The sequence below is a fragment of the Pongo abelii genome, chromosome 10, assembly GCF_028885655.2.
Source record: "Pongo abelii isolate AG06213 chromosome 10, NHGRI_mPonAbe1-v2.0_pri, whole genome shotgun sequence".
NCBI lineage: Eukaryota > Metazoa > Chordata > Mammalia > Primates > Hominidae > Pongo > Pongo abelii.
In genome coordinates, this window is record NC_071995.2 from 53,311,157 (window position 1) to 53,329,220 (window position 18,064).

General features: G+C 36.9%; 1 protein-coding gene across 1 annotated transcript; it reads left to right on the top strand.

Moving 5' to 3' along the window:
- Positions 1-16,754: 16,754 nt before the first annotated feature.
- Positions 16,755-17,693, top strand: LOC100433452 (olfactory receptor 6C68). The gene is given in 3 exon segments (XM_003778055.2): positions 16,755-17,432; positions 17,434-17,629; positions 17,632-17,693. Coding segments are annotated over 3 exon segments (936 nt in total).
- Positions 17,694-18,064: the final 371 nt, after the last annotated feature.

The following is an 18,064-nucleotide window of genomic DNA, read 5'->3' on the forward strand; positions in this document are numbered from 1 at the left end:
AATACAAAAATTAGCCGGGCATGGTGGTGGGTGCCTGTAATCCCAGCTACTCAGAAGGCTGAGGCAGGAGAATCGCTTGAACCTGGGAGGTGGAGGTTGCAGTGAGCCAAGATGGCGCCATTGCACTCCAGCCTGGGTGACAAGAGTGAAACTCCATCTCAAAAAAAAAAGAAAAGAAGGTCCAGCTTTTGGATTCAATGAGTGGGAAATACATTGTGCCTTTCTTTAGATGTGATACATTATACCAAAATCTTTGTAGTGTGCAGAGGGGTGGTTTGAGACTAAATACAGGCTTAGAGCTTGCAGAGTGTATATTCTTGGATGGCTGACTCATCGACTTGCATTCCCACTTAACACTTTGATTAGCATGAACTTGCCAATCAAAAAATGACAATCAATTTGAGAAAATAGAAATAGATATTTTTAAATAAAACCATTCACAGTTTACTTTGGCTTGATACCTTTGTTTGTCCCAGCTGAAGTGAAGCAAGAGAGTTTGAATTATTTTTCCCATCATTGTTTTCACATGTCTACCTCTAAAACTGTGATTTTCAAGCTTTAGCATGCATCAGAATCACCTGTAGGGCTGATTAAAACACTAATTGCTGGGCCTCAACCCAAAAGCCCCCAGAGTGGCACTTCTGAGTTCCTGCTGATGTTACAAGGGACCACAGTTTGAGAATCTCTGCTTTAAGCTAAGGAAATATTGCCTGGTGGGTTGGCTGCCTGGTATTGGGCATGGAAATTTGAGTTGCTGATTGGTAGATGTGTGTCTGGACTTAACTCATGTAGGAAATTCTGCTGATCAATACCTAATCATTCCACATTTATTGAGCTCCACCTGTGTGTATGTGTACCCAAGCACACATGTGTGAAGGGCTATAGCCAAAGTATTTTTACTAGCCTGTATGAAATCACTAGTCCTTATTTTTAAAGGTCTATGGTTTCTTGGAAGTAGTTTGATTGTTGAGAGAGACCTTTGATCTACAGTGTAAATCTACCAGTCATGGGCCAGAAGGGCAAAAGCCCAGCTTTCTCTTTGGAAAGACTGAGGCTGTGGTTTGTTGATGGCCAGGTTTTCCTCAGGCTCCAACAACTGTGCTTACACCAAGCAGATCCTCATCCTCCATATAATCATCTTTGTTATTCATGGGGGTTTAATTACATTACAAGTGGCCAAAACCCCTGTTCTCAGTGAAGAACCACAATGGATTTTTATTCTGTCCAGTTATAGTCTACACTGCAGTCTTATTCCTGGTTCAAACTACCTCTCTAAATTGATTTGTCTTGTGCTGGTCTGTTAAATCCTGCCCTCCTTGGTGCTAGATCCAGTTGTGCCTCAGGGCAGAGGAAACAAAACACAGCTATCCTCTTGGCCTGTGTTGTAGTTTTGAAGTTTTTACTTTCTCCGTGGGTGCCAGTTAAATATTGGAGAGCAAGGAATGTGGACTTGTATGGCTTTGAACCAAGAGAGGGTTATGAGCCTACTGGATTGAGGTTAAAATCCAAGAACCAACATTTAGAGCTTTGTGCTTTTCTCTCATTCCATCACCTTGTAATGATTATACTTAACATGAGCAGGGTGAATGACAGGTACTGACAAAGTCCAACACAAAGGTATAATACAGCCTGTTGTCTCAAGCTAAGAAATCATAAAACTATGAGAAATAAATAGGAATCAATAGTTAGTAGTGACATTGGTGCTCTCTAGAAATCTCAGCATGAGCTGCTATGGAATACCCTCCCAGCAACAAAACCTTACCAGTAAGGCCAGCTAGACCCAATGGCTCATGCCTGTAATCCCAACACTTTGGGAGGCCAAAGTGGGAGGATGGCTTGTGTCCAGAAGTTCGAGACCAGCATGGACAACATAGTGAGATCCTATCTCTATAAAAAATCAAAAATTAGCCAGGCATGATGGTGCATACCTATAGTCCTGGCTACTTGGGAGGCTAAGGCAGGAGAATTGCTTTAGCCCTGGAGGTCGAGGCTGCAGTGAGCCATGATTGCACCACTGCACTCAGACCAGGTGACAAAGCAAGACCCTGTCTCAGAAAAAAAAAAGAAAGAAAGGTCAAGGCCAGTTAAGACAAAATGCTATGACTTTGAAATTCACAGAAAGAAAAAACAGTTTAGATTAGGTCTTCTGGTATTCAGGATAGAGATAATCTCCTGAAAAACCTGAATTTCAGAGATTCTTAGACTGGCTGCCAAAGGATGAAGCTAGGGAAGGAGAAAAAGCTTAAATTCCTTCTTGAGCTCTTGGATTGTGATAATACAATGATTTCATTAACTTTTCATTTCTGTATACCTGTTCATTTGGAATTTAATGCTTGACTTCTTTGTTCATTTTGGATCTAAACTTCTCTTTTCTTCCTTCCCCATTCACATCTATTAGAAGACTGCATCACCATTTCTTTGGCTCCCTTACTCTGTTGTCCTTTCCCCTTTCTTTCAGTTTTTTCTTTTATCTCATGTCTAGTATATTAAGTCTCCATAGCCCTCCTGATGCAGTAGACAGTGCTATGCTGTGGATATAATACCAACCAGAAATTGGCATTTATAAACCTGTTAAGAGACTTTAAGCACGCTTCAAGAGGCAGTTGACCCACTGGAATTTCTATAAGGCTAGTACCCTTCCCAGAGTTACAGAATCTTAGGTGCTCTCTCTAGTCTGTGAGGGAGGAACTCCCAGTATCCCCATTGCCCACAAATGGAATCCTCACTGTATCCACTAGGAGATTAGAAATTAAGGTTTCTTCACTACTTCTATGGTAGGGTTGTCTGAAATTCCCTTTCAGGCTGTGGGTACTGGTCTTGGGTTCTAGTCTTAAGGGGTTCCTTATAAGGAGCAGGCAGAGGGGAGTACACTTTCATGTCATTTAATTTTGATCCTGCCCTCTCCAGCTGCTCCTTCAAAAGATACATCAAAAGATACAAACTCTGGGCTGGGCACAGTGGTTCACACACTTTGGGAGGCCAAGGTGGGGGGGCAGATCACCTGAGGTCAGGAGTTTGAGACCAGCCTGGCCAATGTGGTGAAACCCCATCTCTACTAAAAATACAAAAATTAGCCGGGTGTGGTGGCGCATGCCTGTAATCCCAGCTACTCTGGAGGCTGAGGCAGGAGAATCGCTTGAACCCAGGAGGCGGAGGTGACAGTGAGCCAAGATGGCACCATTGCACTCCAGCCTGGGTGACAAGAGCAAAACTCTGTCTCAAAAAAAAATAGATACAAAGTCTGCATTTGATATAATGCCTTAATTACTGGGTCTACAATTAATGTTGACTGTTTTAGATTGTAAGCTCCTGGAGAGCAGTATTGCTGTAGTAGGAATGTTTTAACAGTTTTTGTTCATATGAAAAAGAACAAAATAAATATTTTGATTTTGTGATTCTAAAAATAATAATAATAATAATAAATAAAAATAAAAAAGATTGCCCAAATAGAAATAAGCCACCCTGTCGTCCATGCCCCTTATGTCAAGGGAATCACTGGAAGGCCCACTGCCGCAGGGAATGAAGGTCCTCTGAGTCAGAAGCCACTAACCAGATGATCCAGCAGCAGGACTGAGGGTGCCCAGAGCAAGTGCCAGCCCATGCCAGCACCCTCACAGAGCCCCAGGTATGCTTGACCATTGAGGGCCAGGAAGTTAACTGTCTCTTGGACACTGGCACGGCCTTCTCAGTCTTACTCTCCTGTCCCGGACAACTGTCCTCCAGATCTGTCACTATCTGAGGGGTCCTAGGACAGGCAGTCACTAGATACTTCTCCCAGCCACAAGTTGTGACTGGGAAACTTTACTCTTTTCACATGCCTTTCTAATTCTGCCTGAAAGCCCCTCTCCTTTGTTAGGGAGAGACATCCTAGCAAAAGCAGGGGCCATTATACACTAGAATTAGGAGAAGGAAAAAGGGTAAATATATATACAGACTCTAAGTATGCTTACCTAGTCCTCCATGCCCACACAGTAATAGGGAGAGAAAGGGAATTCCTAACTTCTGAGGGAACACCTATCAAACATCAGGAAGCCATTAGGCCCCAAAATTCTCCTTACCTCTGAATCTACTTCCTCCAATCCCTTCCTAAAGATAACTTTATGGGGAAGAGGATTTTCTTGTGTCTCTCTAGGTGACAATCAGGTGCCTGTGTGGGTGCCCAACAAACATCTGAAGATCTATCATGAGCCACAGCTCATGGACCCACCTGTACAGTCTGAATTGAAGGTTTGAGAAGCCTCGATTTGCTTTCTCTGTGCCTTCTGTTAGAAGGGGCCTGCTTCTCGTTATCAACGGTTAAGTTTTACCCCATGGTAATTAAACAAAGAGGCAGAAGCTGAGTTACAAATGCTTCAGCAATGGCATGCCTCCTGGCTACAGCCACAAAAGTTTTTGCTTCTGCTTCAGTAGATTTACTAACGTGTGGGTGAGGGTATGCTTGTGTTTTTGCAGATGAATGAACCCTATGGATGCCCTCAAGATGTGTACGACAATGGAAGTGGAGACTGGAGGGACCCATGGATCCCAACCATGCACCACATTCCCCCAGCACAAGCCATGAGCCAGTTGAATCTGAATACGAAGATGGAATGAAGACTGACCAGAGTCACGATGCTTAATGGACCAATGCTTTCTGACTCAGCTCCTCTCTACCCTGAATACAACAGACCCTAATAGTTAGGCAGGAACATCTTCCCCCTATTCAGCATGAAGAAGTTACAGAAGATGGACCTTCATCCTTCTGCAACCCCTAGGATTAAGGGTCCTCTTGTAAAAGGGAAAGGGGAGATATGTGGGAAGCATTCAAACCAGAGTGACTCCAGTTTGAATAAGGGCTAAGAAAAATGAAGCTGGATCACCAACCGGCAATTAAGGTCTGCACAGCCTGCAAGCTCCTTGCTCAATTAAAAGAGGCCACCTTTTATGCTAGTAATAATGATAGTAATAATACCTTCTCTTTTACAAAGAAGAGAAGGGGGGCATGTTGGGAAAAAGCTGAGTATTGGGAAGAAAGCTGAGGCAGGGCTTGCATGTCTGACATAATGTCATCTGATATGTCTAGACTTGCTGGTTCCTTGCTTCTAGCCATCCTAGGCTCCTAGATTAATTGTATTCCCATAGTCTCAAGTAGCAGAACATGTTCCTTATAAATGCTAAACCATCACAGATCATGCGCCTGCCCTTTTGACCCCCACATTCTCACCACCTGTTTCTTTGTTGGATTACCAATAAATAGCATGGGCTCCCAGAGCTCAGGGCCTTTGCAGCCTCCACAATCATGATGGCCCCCTGGTCCCACTTTTCTCTCTCAAACTGTCTTTTTCTCAATCCTTTGACTCCACCAGACTTTATCACCCCCATGACCTGGTGTTGGGTCTGATCACCCCAACAGCATGTGATCTAGTTTGCCTTTATGCCTCTTTAATTGCTCGTTACATTGTGATATTAAGATAGTCTACCTACCAGGTTCAATTTCTCCCATTTTTCTTGCAGATTGGAGAAAAATCAGAAGTTAGTCATGAGAAACCTTATAAGAGTAACCACATTCATTCTTTTGGTATTTACTGAGGATACACAGGTGAAAGTCCTCCCTTTCATATTTCTACTTACAAATACATGTTGAGTACATCAGAGAATCTGACTAGCATCACGCTTTCATTTGTTGATTTCAACCTTTAAAAAAATTACGATAATCTCAATGGGATGCAGAAAAGTCATTTGATAAAATCCAGCATGTATATCCAATAAAATGTCTAGAACTAAGGATAGAAGACAATTTCTACACTTGGAAAAGGGCATCTGTAAATAACATACAGCTGACATAACATTCAATAGTAAAATACTGAATTGTTTCTTTTTTTTTTTTTTTTAGATGGAGTTTTGCTCTTGTTGCCCAGGATGGAGTGAAATGGTGCGATCTTGGCTCACTGCAAACTTTGCCTCCCAGGTTCAAGTGATTCTCCTGCCTCACGCTCCCGAATAGCTGGGATTACAGGTGCCGGCCACCACGCCCAGCTAACTTTTTTGTATTTTTAATAGAGACCAGGTTTCACCATGTTGGCCGGGCTTGTCTTGAACTCCTGACCTTGGGTGATCTGCCCACCTCAGCCTCCCACAGTGCTGAGATTACAGGCGTGAGCCACCGCGCCCAGCCCTGAATTGTTTCTTACCAAGATTAATACCAAGTAATCAATGTCTAATCTTGTCACTTTTGTACAACATTGTACTGGAGGTTCTAACCCATGTAACAAGACTAGAAAAAAAGCACTCAGGTTGGAACGGAAAAAACAAAATTATATTTACCAAAGACTGTCTATGTATAAAATTCTAAAAAGAACTCTCCAAAATACCTACTGTAACTATTATAGTAAGTTGACAAAATACAAGGTCAATAATCAATAATCATGAAGTTAAATAAAAAAACATAATATTAAATACTTAAGGAAAAAATTCAACAAAAGTTGTGTAAGACCTTTATAATGTAAACTAATAAATGTTGCTAAAAAATTTTAAAATCTAAATAAATTGAGAAATATACCATGTTTATGAAACTGATGCCTACAAGTATAAGGAAATGAAGTCTGAAAATAACCTGAGTGAACATGGAAATGGATCCTTCCCAGTCAAGCCCCAAATGAAAACACTGTGCACCTGACACCATGATTGAAAACCCTAAGCAGAAGATCCAGCAAAATGTGCCTGGATTCCTGACCCATAGAAATTGTAAGATCATAAATGTGTGTGTTGTTTTAAGCCACTCAATCTATGGCTTAATTTGTTATGCAGGAAGAAAAAATAATACAAGGCTTTAGGAATTTTTTACTGCTTTATTGAAATGTGATTCTTTTGATTATGTTATCAAGAGCTTATTTTATTTACTTATCTTTCAGGATAAAAACAAATGGCTTCAAACTGATTTAATAGAGAAAACTAATACAGAAACTCTTTGTATATGCATCTCCATTGCTTGATAATTGACACAAATAAAAGTTCAACTTCTTAAGCCATGGGAAATATAATTATGTGGGCATAGCAAGAGAAAACTGCTTTTGATATAAAAATGTCCTAATAATGTACAGATAGGAGAGACATACAGATATAAGGTGATAATGAATATTACAACAGCAACCTCTATAACCATACATTTTATGAATTATAATTCTGATCATGTGATTTTTATCTGATTCATATGTAAAGAGCATACTTTACAGCAAAGTGATCAATAAGATTAGATTCACAACATTCCAAGGTGAAATCTAAAGTAATTGACGTGAACATAATCATCCCTGTTGCCATCAAACAGCAGATAAACAGTCTTTTACAGACACTGTTGTTAATGGTGGTCATATAATACAGGCATTTTCAGACGGCCACATGACAGCAGTTTTTCTTTCCTATGTTCTTTTTACCCAGATAATTGTGACATATTCACCCGCTTAGTGTTTCTGAGAGTGAAAAATGAACACTAGAGAACACGGACTCTAATATTTTGCATATTTTACAAACAATTGTCTTTTCACAGATTGTTTCAGGCTATCATTCGCCTGATAAATGCCCCATGGTATCAACTTTTCTTTCATTATTAACAGAAAGTTCCTATTAATAGAAACACTGGGCCCTAGAGAAACAAATTAGTTTGTTGTAGGAATGGTTTCCAATACGTTGTTGTATATCGTTACTCACAAAGCCTTTAGAGTATCCCTTGAGGCTGGGGACATGTGGTGTTTTCACTGATGTATCAGTGACAGGATGCTCTGGGAGCCATTTTACAAAGAATCATTTACAGGCATCTTTAAAAGAAAGTGGGACCATTACAGCCTCAGGGAGAAGTCGAATAACTGAAAAACTGGAACTGTCTTAGTGCAGGCTCACATAGGAATTGAGTGTGTTCTGACATAATGGAGATTTAATCATAAAAGTCCCAAAGTTGAACACAGAAATTTTATGGATGACATAATGGCAACATTCTTATTAACACACACAATGAGTATTCTGGAATTTAATAGAGGTCTTCTAATAATTGCCTACCTCGACACCCCAAAATCACTCACTTATGTCTTTAAATATTAGATGAAAAACTCTGAAGTTTATTTTCTGATTATGAAAAAAGTAATTATATGACCTCTGACATATAATCATATTTTATAGCCAGAAAAGAAAATGAATAAAATCTGTCTCCAGAGAAGCAGAACCAATAGGAAGTGTATGTATATATGTATATATGAAGGACGATTATTTATTTATTTTTTTATTTTTAAAAATTGGCTCACGTGATTGTGGAGGCTGGCAAGTTCAAAATTTGCAGGGTAAGCTGACAGGCTAGACATCCAGAGAAGAGGTGACATTGCAGCTTGCATATGATTTAAATGTGAATTTCATCTAAAAATATCTTCACAGCAACATAAAATAAAGCCTGGTGACAGATTTTATTCCAGTAAGAATATGTACACACACAGGCACACTCACACACATACAAATACACTTGTCTTTAAATGGTGAGAAGAGATCTAAATGATCATTTATACTCAGTTTCAAAAATTACTAATGAGCCTATTGTGTAATGCACTTTTGCAAAGTAAAAGACAAAAAGGCAGTAGTGGGGACAGCATCCTTAAAAGACAGTAAGATGCAATAATAGCATCAGACATAGAGGAAGTATAAACAATAAGTGTCACATCGTGTTGGCTGCTTTCCATTTTTAAGGTACTTGAGAGAATACAAAACCCCCTTTCTTTCCTTTATCGTTTCTTCATAATATCAAAGCGTATCATTATCAAAATAGAAATGTATTCTAGAATTCAAAACTGTCACAACACAGAGATAATCAAAGATAGAACTGATTAAGAGCTTTAGGTATACATTTCTAGCATAGGTGTGTGTGTGTGTGTGTACATATATGTACACTATACATTATAACCTAAATAATTTTATATTAACATTTCATTAATATTTTCTATGTAAGCATAAATACACTCGTGATAGCTAATTTATGTGTCAATTTAGCTAGACCACAGCTCCCAGATATTTGGTTAAATATTAGTCTATATGTTGCTGTGAAGATTTTTTTTAGATGAGATTAATATTTAAATCATATGCAAGCTGCAATATCACCCCTTCTCTGGGTCTCTGGCCTGTTAGCGTACCCTGAAAAATTTGAACTTGCCAGCCTCCACAATCAGGTGAGCTAATTTCTTAAAATAAATAAATAAGTAAATAATCCACCCCTCATCTTCCTTCATATATGCATACATACATAAATCTCCTTTTGGGTCTGCTTCTCTGGAGAACCCTGACTAATAAAGTACCTAATCATTTTCAAGTCTATATGGCATTCCATTGAATGCATAAACCATTAAGCCATGCTCTATTGTTGGAAATTTACTTCGCTTACAATTTCCACTGTTGTTTAAAAAGCTATATTAAATGTCTTTTTGTGCCTTACAGAAACATATAATGCTATTTTGTTTCCAAACATAATTTCAAGAAGACATTTTTCAGGTTACAATGAGACACATTTTAAACTTTTCGTTATTTGTCATATTTTCTTCCAGTGTTACAAATGTACTACTTCTTAAGCATTAAGTCAGAAATCCATTTTACTCACCTTTAGGAAAATGTAAGGAATTGTGATTATTCTTAAGAATAGTTTATATTTGTTTCCAGCATTAAAGGACCTCCTCAGTGACAGCCTGCCTCAAATGCACTGTGGAAAATGTTCCTCACATTGTTATCTTTCTCACACTATGCTGTTTTTTCTTCACATTTACCACCATCTAAAACATTATATACTGTACTAATTTATCTGATTGTTTTCTATCTCCTTAAGATTAGAATATAAAGACCTGCATGGATTTTTGTCTTTTTTGTTCACTGATGTAACATTACTACCCTGAACAGTACCCAGAATACACAATATGTTCTCAATAAATACTGGCTAAATGAAAGAATGCTTGTGTTTTAATGAGAAAAAAAGGAGATAGTCAATCAAGTATACAAAAGAAGGAAGAGAATAAAATGAGGTTTGGAAATGTTTATTTGGAACTGTCTCTAAATATCTAAGTGCTCCACATTTCTACCTTATTTTTCTCTCAGCATTGCCCCCAACCTTTCAATAGTCTAGCTGTTGTCATGGAGATGGTGTTCTCTGACATCTCTACTCATACTTATTGGAGACATCTAGAGATGTCCTTTTAGACTAAGAAAAACAAAATTATGTCGACTGAACTACTATTCTCTTTGTGTAGTTACAAGAGAACTCTTTCGAGTACAAAGAAAGTTCCTAAGTCTGCCCAAAGGATCTATTAAGGTTATCCACCCAATCATATCTATTGTAATGGTTTCTTTCTCCAGATTGAGACCACATTTTTTTTTAGTATATCTGGTGGGAAATGCATATCAAAAGCCATACAAATGCAAAAATTTTCTACCTACAATTAAGAATTTCTCCTATGAGAATGCTCTGGTATATAACCAGTTATGTGTGCAAAGATAATTATATAAAAACTTCAGGGCAGTATTTTCATTACAAAGAAGAAATGTAAACAATTTAAGCTTCCAAACTGGTGGAACTTATTATCAAATTGAGATTTAAAATATGTAAATTCAGTCACTAAACATGATCATTAAAAAACAGCTGTAATAAACGAAAATGGTAGATTACAACTGTTTTTGCAGGTTTACTTATGTGCTTATATTTGAACGGTTATCTATGTGTCTTTTTTTAATCTTCATATTTTTCACGATATCCATGAGTTACCTTTTAAAAGTAGAGAAAGTGTTCCGATACCAGTTTTATTGCCTTAGACAATACAAGGATAAAGACAAACACCTTATTATTTGACTTATATTGTCCAGTCTGATCACAGTATGTCTGATGTTGCATTTTTTTGTCCCCAGGGGCTCTGTCCCCATTGTTGCCTGTATGAGGTTGATTGCCAAAAGTGATTACAATAAAGATTCTTTAGTGACTTTTAAACCTGGGCTCCAAAGACTCTATTGTTTGGTGACTCTTGACTTCTTTTATAAATGAATATTTAAGGCCAAACATGTTTTTCTGACTGATAAGTTCAGAAGATCAACTCTCCTTTATCACCCAATAGCTCATGGTATCCCCAACACTTTACACCAGGTATTTCTTTATTTTAGACAACAAGAGAACAAAAACATGGCTTCTTAGATTAAAATGGCAGAAGCCCTTTCAAGAAAAAAAAAAAAATCTGTGAAAAAGGGCCCTGGGTACTTCCAGGGCCTTTTCTGGTTCCTGAGAAAACTTAGCATTCACATGACTCCACAGTCGTATTCCTGTTCAACCTCTCTTACTGTGAGCTTCTGCAAATAAACTGTCAACAGATGTCATGAAATAACTTACTGCTTAAAGGGTAAGTGTGAACATGTTTGTTACTTTAAGTTATTTTCAGTGTATTTCAGTGTACAGTTGCATATATACTGGCAGGAAGAGAGAGGTGAGTGGGAAGTGTAATGATATATTTCTCTCTTTAAGTAAAGTGTTAGGCTTAAATAATCAATATGTTGAATACTTATGTTAGCATTTGATGGAAAGATCCTGCAATCATTTATGAAATGCCTTTTTTTTTTCTAGAATGATGAGCCTAGAAATCATTATCAATTCTGGGTGGGAAATATTCAGAAATAAAATTCCCCCCTGCCACACACATACAGGTATGCAAAAATATATATAAATTCAAGCGCACAGTGTGCATAATAGCAGCAGACTGAAATATTACATGAGATCTTATTACGAATTTCTGATCTCTTGCCAAATTGAAATACTTTCTGGAAATTAAATATGCAAAGCAGTATTGAGTCAATACGAATATAATGATATTGTTAAATATTTAATATTTATGCAAGACTGGATTCAGGGAAAGCAAAATATCAAAGATGAAAGATAGTCTTAAGACCCAAACAAAGCTGAATCCAATACCAAGAGAACTACTGGATGGTAAATTGAAATAGTGAAAAAGAAGAAAACAGGACAGAGGTTCTAAGTGTGAGTTACAGAGTCATCTCCTGATTATAATGTTCTCTCAAAAGGGTATTAGCTTCCTAGCAACCTTTATCTACCCTGAGCCTAGATTAAGATCTCTGCCCTGTGATGGTGTTCCTCTACAATGGAGATATTGCTCAGTATATTGGGTGTATACTAGCAGAAGACAGTGCTTACTTGATTAGACAAAAAAAAAAAGAAAAACACTGATTGTTTAAAGCTCTTGTAGTAGATGCATTAGGGCTTTCTGAGGGAAATGTTCTAAAACCATAAGAAAATGCCTTATTTTCCTCCACGTCCCTACAAAGGACATGAACTCATCCTTTTTTATGGCTGCATAGTATTCCATGGTGTATATGTGCCACATTTTCTTAATCCAGTCTATCATTGTTGGATATTTGGATTGGTTCCAAGTCTTTGCTATTGTGAATAGTGCTGCAATAAACATACATGTGCATGTGTCTTTATAGCAGCATGATTTATAGTCCTTTGGGTATATACCCAGTAATGGGATGGCTGGGTCAAATGGTATTTCTAGCTCTAGATCCCTGAGGAATCGCCACACTGACTTCCACAATGGTTGAACTAGTTTACAGTCCCACTAACAGTGTAAAAGTGTTCCTATTTCTCCACATCCTCTCCAGCACCTGTCGTTTCCTGACTTTTTAATGATCGCCATTCTAACTGGTGTGAGATGGTATCTCATTGTGGTTTTGATTTGCATTTCTCTGATGGCCAGTAATGGTGAGCATTTTTTCATGTGTTTTTTGGCTGCATAAATGTCTTCTTTTGAGAAGTGTCTGTTCATGTCCTTCGCCCACTTTTTGATGTGGTTGTTTGTTTTTTTCTTGTAAATTTGTTTGAGTTCATTGTAGATTCTAGATATTAGCCCTTTGTCAGATGAGTAGGTTGTGAAAATTTTCTCCCATTTTGTAGGTTGCCTGTTCACTCTGATGGTAGTTTCTTTTGCTGTGCAGAAGCTCTTTAGTTTAATTTGATCCCATTTGTCAATTTTGGCTTTTGTTGCCATTGCTTTTGGTGTTGGAAATCATCATTCTCAGTAAACTATCGCAAGGACAAAAAACCAAACACCGCATGTTCTCACTCATAGGTGGTAATTGGACAATGAGAACACATGGACACAGGAAGGGGAACATCACACTCTGGGGACTGTTGTGGGGTTGGGGGAGGGGGGAGGAATAGCATTAGGAGATATACCTAATGCTAAATGACAAGTTAATGGGTGTGGCACACCAGCATGGCACATGTATACATATGTAATTAACCTGCACATTGTGCACATGTACCCTAAAACTTAAAGTATAATAATAATAATAATAATAATAATAAAGAAAATATCAGCCTGGGTTCTTTGGCTCACACCTGTAATCCTAGCACTTTGAGAGGCCAAGACTGGCTGATGGCTCAAGCCCAGGAGTTCAAAAACAGCCTGGGCTACGTGGTGAAACCCCATTTCCATAAAAAATTCAAAAATTAGCCAAGCATGGTGATGGTCACCTAGAATCCCAGCTACACAGGAAGCTGAGGCAGGATGATCACCTGTGCCAGGAGATCAAGGCAGCAGTGAGCCCTGAACACACCACTACACTTCAGCCTGTGTGACAGAGTAAGACCTTGTCTCAAAAAGAAAAGAAAAAAAAGAAGATCAACTATTTAAAGATGGCATTGAAATAGCTGGATAGCTATATGGAAAACAGATGTTATAACAAAGAAACAATTCTAATTCTATTTACCATATATCACAATAAATTTCAAATAGATCACATAATTAAAAGTAAAAAGTGAAAGTATGCATTATCTAGGAAAAAATATCAGTGAATACCTTTATAACATAAAACTAAGAAATAGTCAAAATCATGACTGAAAATACAGAAAGATTAATTAAAAGATAAGAGAGTTAGAATGCAAAAAAGAAAAAAGTTGTGTTTTTTTTTTTCTTGACAGAGTCTTGCTCTGTTGCCCAGTCTGGAGTACAGTGAAGCAATCATAACACACTGCAGCCTCAACCTCCCAAACTTTAGCAACCCTACCACCATGACTGGCTAATTTAATTTTTTTTTTTTTTTTTTCTGTAGAGATGAGGTCTCACTATTGTTCCCAGGCTGGTCTTGAACTCCTGGACTCAAGCCATCCTCCCACCTTGGCCTCCCAAAATGCTGTGATTATGGCAGTGAGCCACTGCACCCAGTCACAACTTTCAAATGAGAAAATAAATCAAAAGCAAACTGAAGACACATATACTGTGAAAATATATGTGAAAAATATATATGTGTGTGTATTTGTTCATGTATGTGTGTGGTGTTTGTGAATATATGGGAATATTGGTTTATATCTCTAATAACATTTCTAAGAGTAAAGAAGAAAAAAATCAACAGTCTGACTGAGAAATTCAAATTGCTTTAAATCTTAACAATGCTTAAGCTCATGCATGACAGAAACACTGCAAGCCTAAACTATGTTATATGTAAGTTCTCAGCTGTCGGCTGGTAAAATCAAAAAGCTTGACAGTATCCTCTGTTGATGAGACTCTTATACATTGCTAGAGTGCATAAAAATGTTACAGATTATATGATGGGGAGCTTAACAATATCTAGCAAATATGCATATGCATTTATCTTTGACCTAGTTATCTGACTTTTAGGAGTCACCCAAAAGATAGCTTGGCAAAATGTGAAAATACTGTGTACAAGTCTTTTTTTATTGTAGAAAAAAATAGCAACAGAATGGAAACAACTCCAGGGTCCATTTATTAAACTGCATCAGTTGAATCAACTATAGTACATTCACACAATAGATTCTAGAAAGTTGTAAAAATCAACGATGAATATTCCTGTTTTTAAAAGAAAAAAATAAAGAAAAATAATTTTAATAAAAAAAGAAAATGCCTTATTTTATATCTCTCTTGCATTTAATAAAGGTAAGAAAATTTGAAGCTCTTAAGACATTACTTACAAATTAGAAACCTGTGAATATCTAACAATATGATTGAGAATACATAACAGCAACTTCTACCTAGCTGTTGAACTTAGCCCAGAATAACAGAGTCCCCAGTCTTCAGTCTTATTATTTCACTGAAAGAAATATTAAGGAAACATTGAGGGATCAATATACTAAAAGAAATAAAGAATAAGATGGGGAAAATTAGCCAGTTGCACTTTGGCAACTTTTAATCTCCATTAGCCCTAATATTACACCTAAATCAAGGAGTAAGTAATTGTATAGAGAACAGCACACATTTAGTTTTTGCTCTTGATAGCCCTGTTTACACCAGTTGTATCAACGTAATTATTAACTGCCCCGCTTTGCTTCTCAAGCATCTTCGTTTAGATAATAAACTATGTAGTAACCCCAGCTTTGTTTCAATTACCAATAGACAGAATATTATCTTCATGAAATTAAAACATTCAGGTAAAATGTGCACCACAAACACAGTGCAGCGATTAAAGAACTGGGACTCTGGGGTTTCTCTAGCCACTTACTATCCTGAAACAATGGCCACATACTTTACCTCTTTGTGGATCAGCTTTTTCATTTTTTAAGTGGAGATAATATACCTCCCTACTTCATAGGTTGTCCTAAGGATTACATTAATTATATATGTAATATACTTAAAAGAGTGCCTGAAGCATAGCAAGAGATTTGCCTGAAGCATAGCAAGAGATTTGTGTTTGTTATATTATGATTATACTGGGTTAAGTCACAGGAAGTTAACTGATTAAGCACTTTTAAAAATCTGGTGAGGTGAAAAATAAGAGAGTAACAGATTGAGAAACGAGTGCATACTGTGGAAATAGAGTCAAAGAATGTAGATCTGAAGGAAATGAAAAAGGAGAGAATATTGTGTCATGGTGAGGATATTCAGCAATTTTTGTCTTGACTTTTATCCATGTTGTATAACTTGTTCTAATCTGAGTAGCCAACTGAACGCAGGAAGACATAGTTTTATATTTTTCAGCAGTTCATTTATTATAATCAAAACTGTCTTGCATTGTGAGAAAAGGGCACTGAAAAATAATCAGATTATACTACACAGCATTATCCAGGAAGTAGATATAAGATTTAGATAATGAAGCTTAGAAGAGATATGTAAAATTATAAACGTGGATGCCTTAGGGTCAAAAGATGGTTTTCTCTTGTAATGAATAACCAACAATTAAAAAGCAGTCAAAAAGCAAATAAACATACGTCTTAGAGGGAATTGAAATGCTTTGTTTGGAACCTAATGTACGTTTTATTTTAGGGTTTTAACAATTCCCAAATTTTAAAACAAAGAGATGAAACTAAAGCGAATTATTTTAATGTAGCTTATGAGTTGCAGAAAAACATTTGGCAGTATAAAAAACAGTCATATATCAAAAAATAATGCAATCCAATAAAAAGGCACAACTCAGAATGAGTTAAAATGTTTAATACACTATAAATTAATTACTATAGAAGATTAATAAAGAAAAGTTATTCTATAGTTCGTTGACTAAAATTTATAAAATAATCTTATTTGGCCATTTTGTATAAATAGATCAAGGGAGCTCAACGTACTAAAACATGTACATATATGTTATTTATATTCTCACTATAAACTTCTGCAGATCAACAAGTAAAACCTATGATGTTGGATAAATGAAACATGCATGAGAGTGTTCATCATTAGCTGCTTTCTTTATTGAATGCTGCAGTTCAAATTTCTTTGACATTTACATGCAGTTTTGGAAAAATCCAGAAGTTGGTAATGAGAAACCACACAGCAATAACAACATTCATCCTTCTGGGATTGACAGAAGATCCTCAGCTGCAGGTTCTGCTTTTCATGTTTCTATTTATCACCTACATGTTGAGTGTAACAGGGAACCTGACCATCATCACTCTCACCATGTTGGATCCCCACCTGAAAACATCCATGTACTTTTTTCTCCAAAATTTATCTTTCTTAGAAATCTCATTTACAACTACCTGTGTTCCAAGATTCTTATACAGTATCTCAACTGGGAACAAAATAATAACATATAATGCATGTGTCATTCAGCTATTTTTTGCAGACCTCTTTGGGGTAACTGAATTTTTTCTTTTGGCTACCATGTCATATGATCACTATGTGGCCATCTGCAAACCTTTGCATGATATGGCAATCATGAGCAACAAAGTGTGCAAAACAATGGTTATTTGTTGTTGGATGGCAGCACTTATGATTATCCTCCCACCACTTAGCTTAGGTTTTCATCTAGAATTCTGTGCCTCTAATGTCATCAATCATTTTGGCTGTAATGCATTGCCTATTCTGAAAATATCATGCTCAGACACATCATTAATTGAGCAGATGGTTGTAGCCTCTGCTGTATTAACCTTTATTATCACTCTTGTATGTGTAGTTCTCTCCTACAGATATATCATAAGAACAATTCTAAAATTCCCCTTCTGTTCAACAAAAGAAAAAAGCCTTTTCTACCTGTTCTTCACATATTACTGTGGTTTCCATCACTTATGGCCGCTGCATCTTCATCTATATCAAGCCATCTGCAAAAGAAGAGGTAAACATTAATAAAGGTGTGTCGGTGCTTATTTCATCCATATCACCTATGTTGAATCCTTTCATATATTGTCTTGGGAATAAGAAGTTAAACAAGCCTTTCATGACTCACTCAAAAAAATTGCATTTCTCTTAAAAAAGTAAAGTGTACCTAAGTTGATAAATCAATACAAAAGATCTGCTTTGTATTTTTCATAAAGCCAATAACCAACTTTGTAAATTCTTAGTCTATAGAGCAATCAAGTTGACTGCACAGCCATTTAATCATTAATTTTTATTAATTTACTTACTGAGAAATTAATTATTGAATAATATTCTATGATGGACAAAATATATCACTTTTAATCCTTAACCGGATTAAACCACTCTTTTTTCCTTCTTTCCAGTTGATTTTCTCTGATAATTTTAAAATATGGGTGTGAAGTCATTTTTTTCCCAACTTCTATGAGAAGTCATTTTTTTTTTTTTTTTTTTTCCCTTGGAGACAGATTCCCACTTTGTGGTCCAGGCTGGAG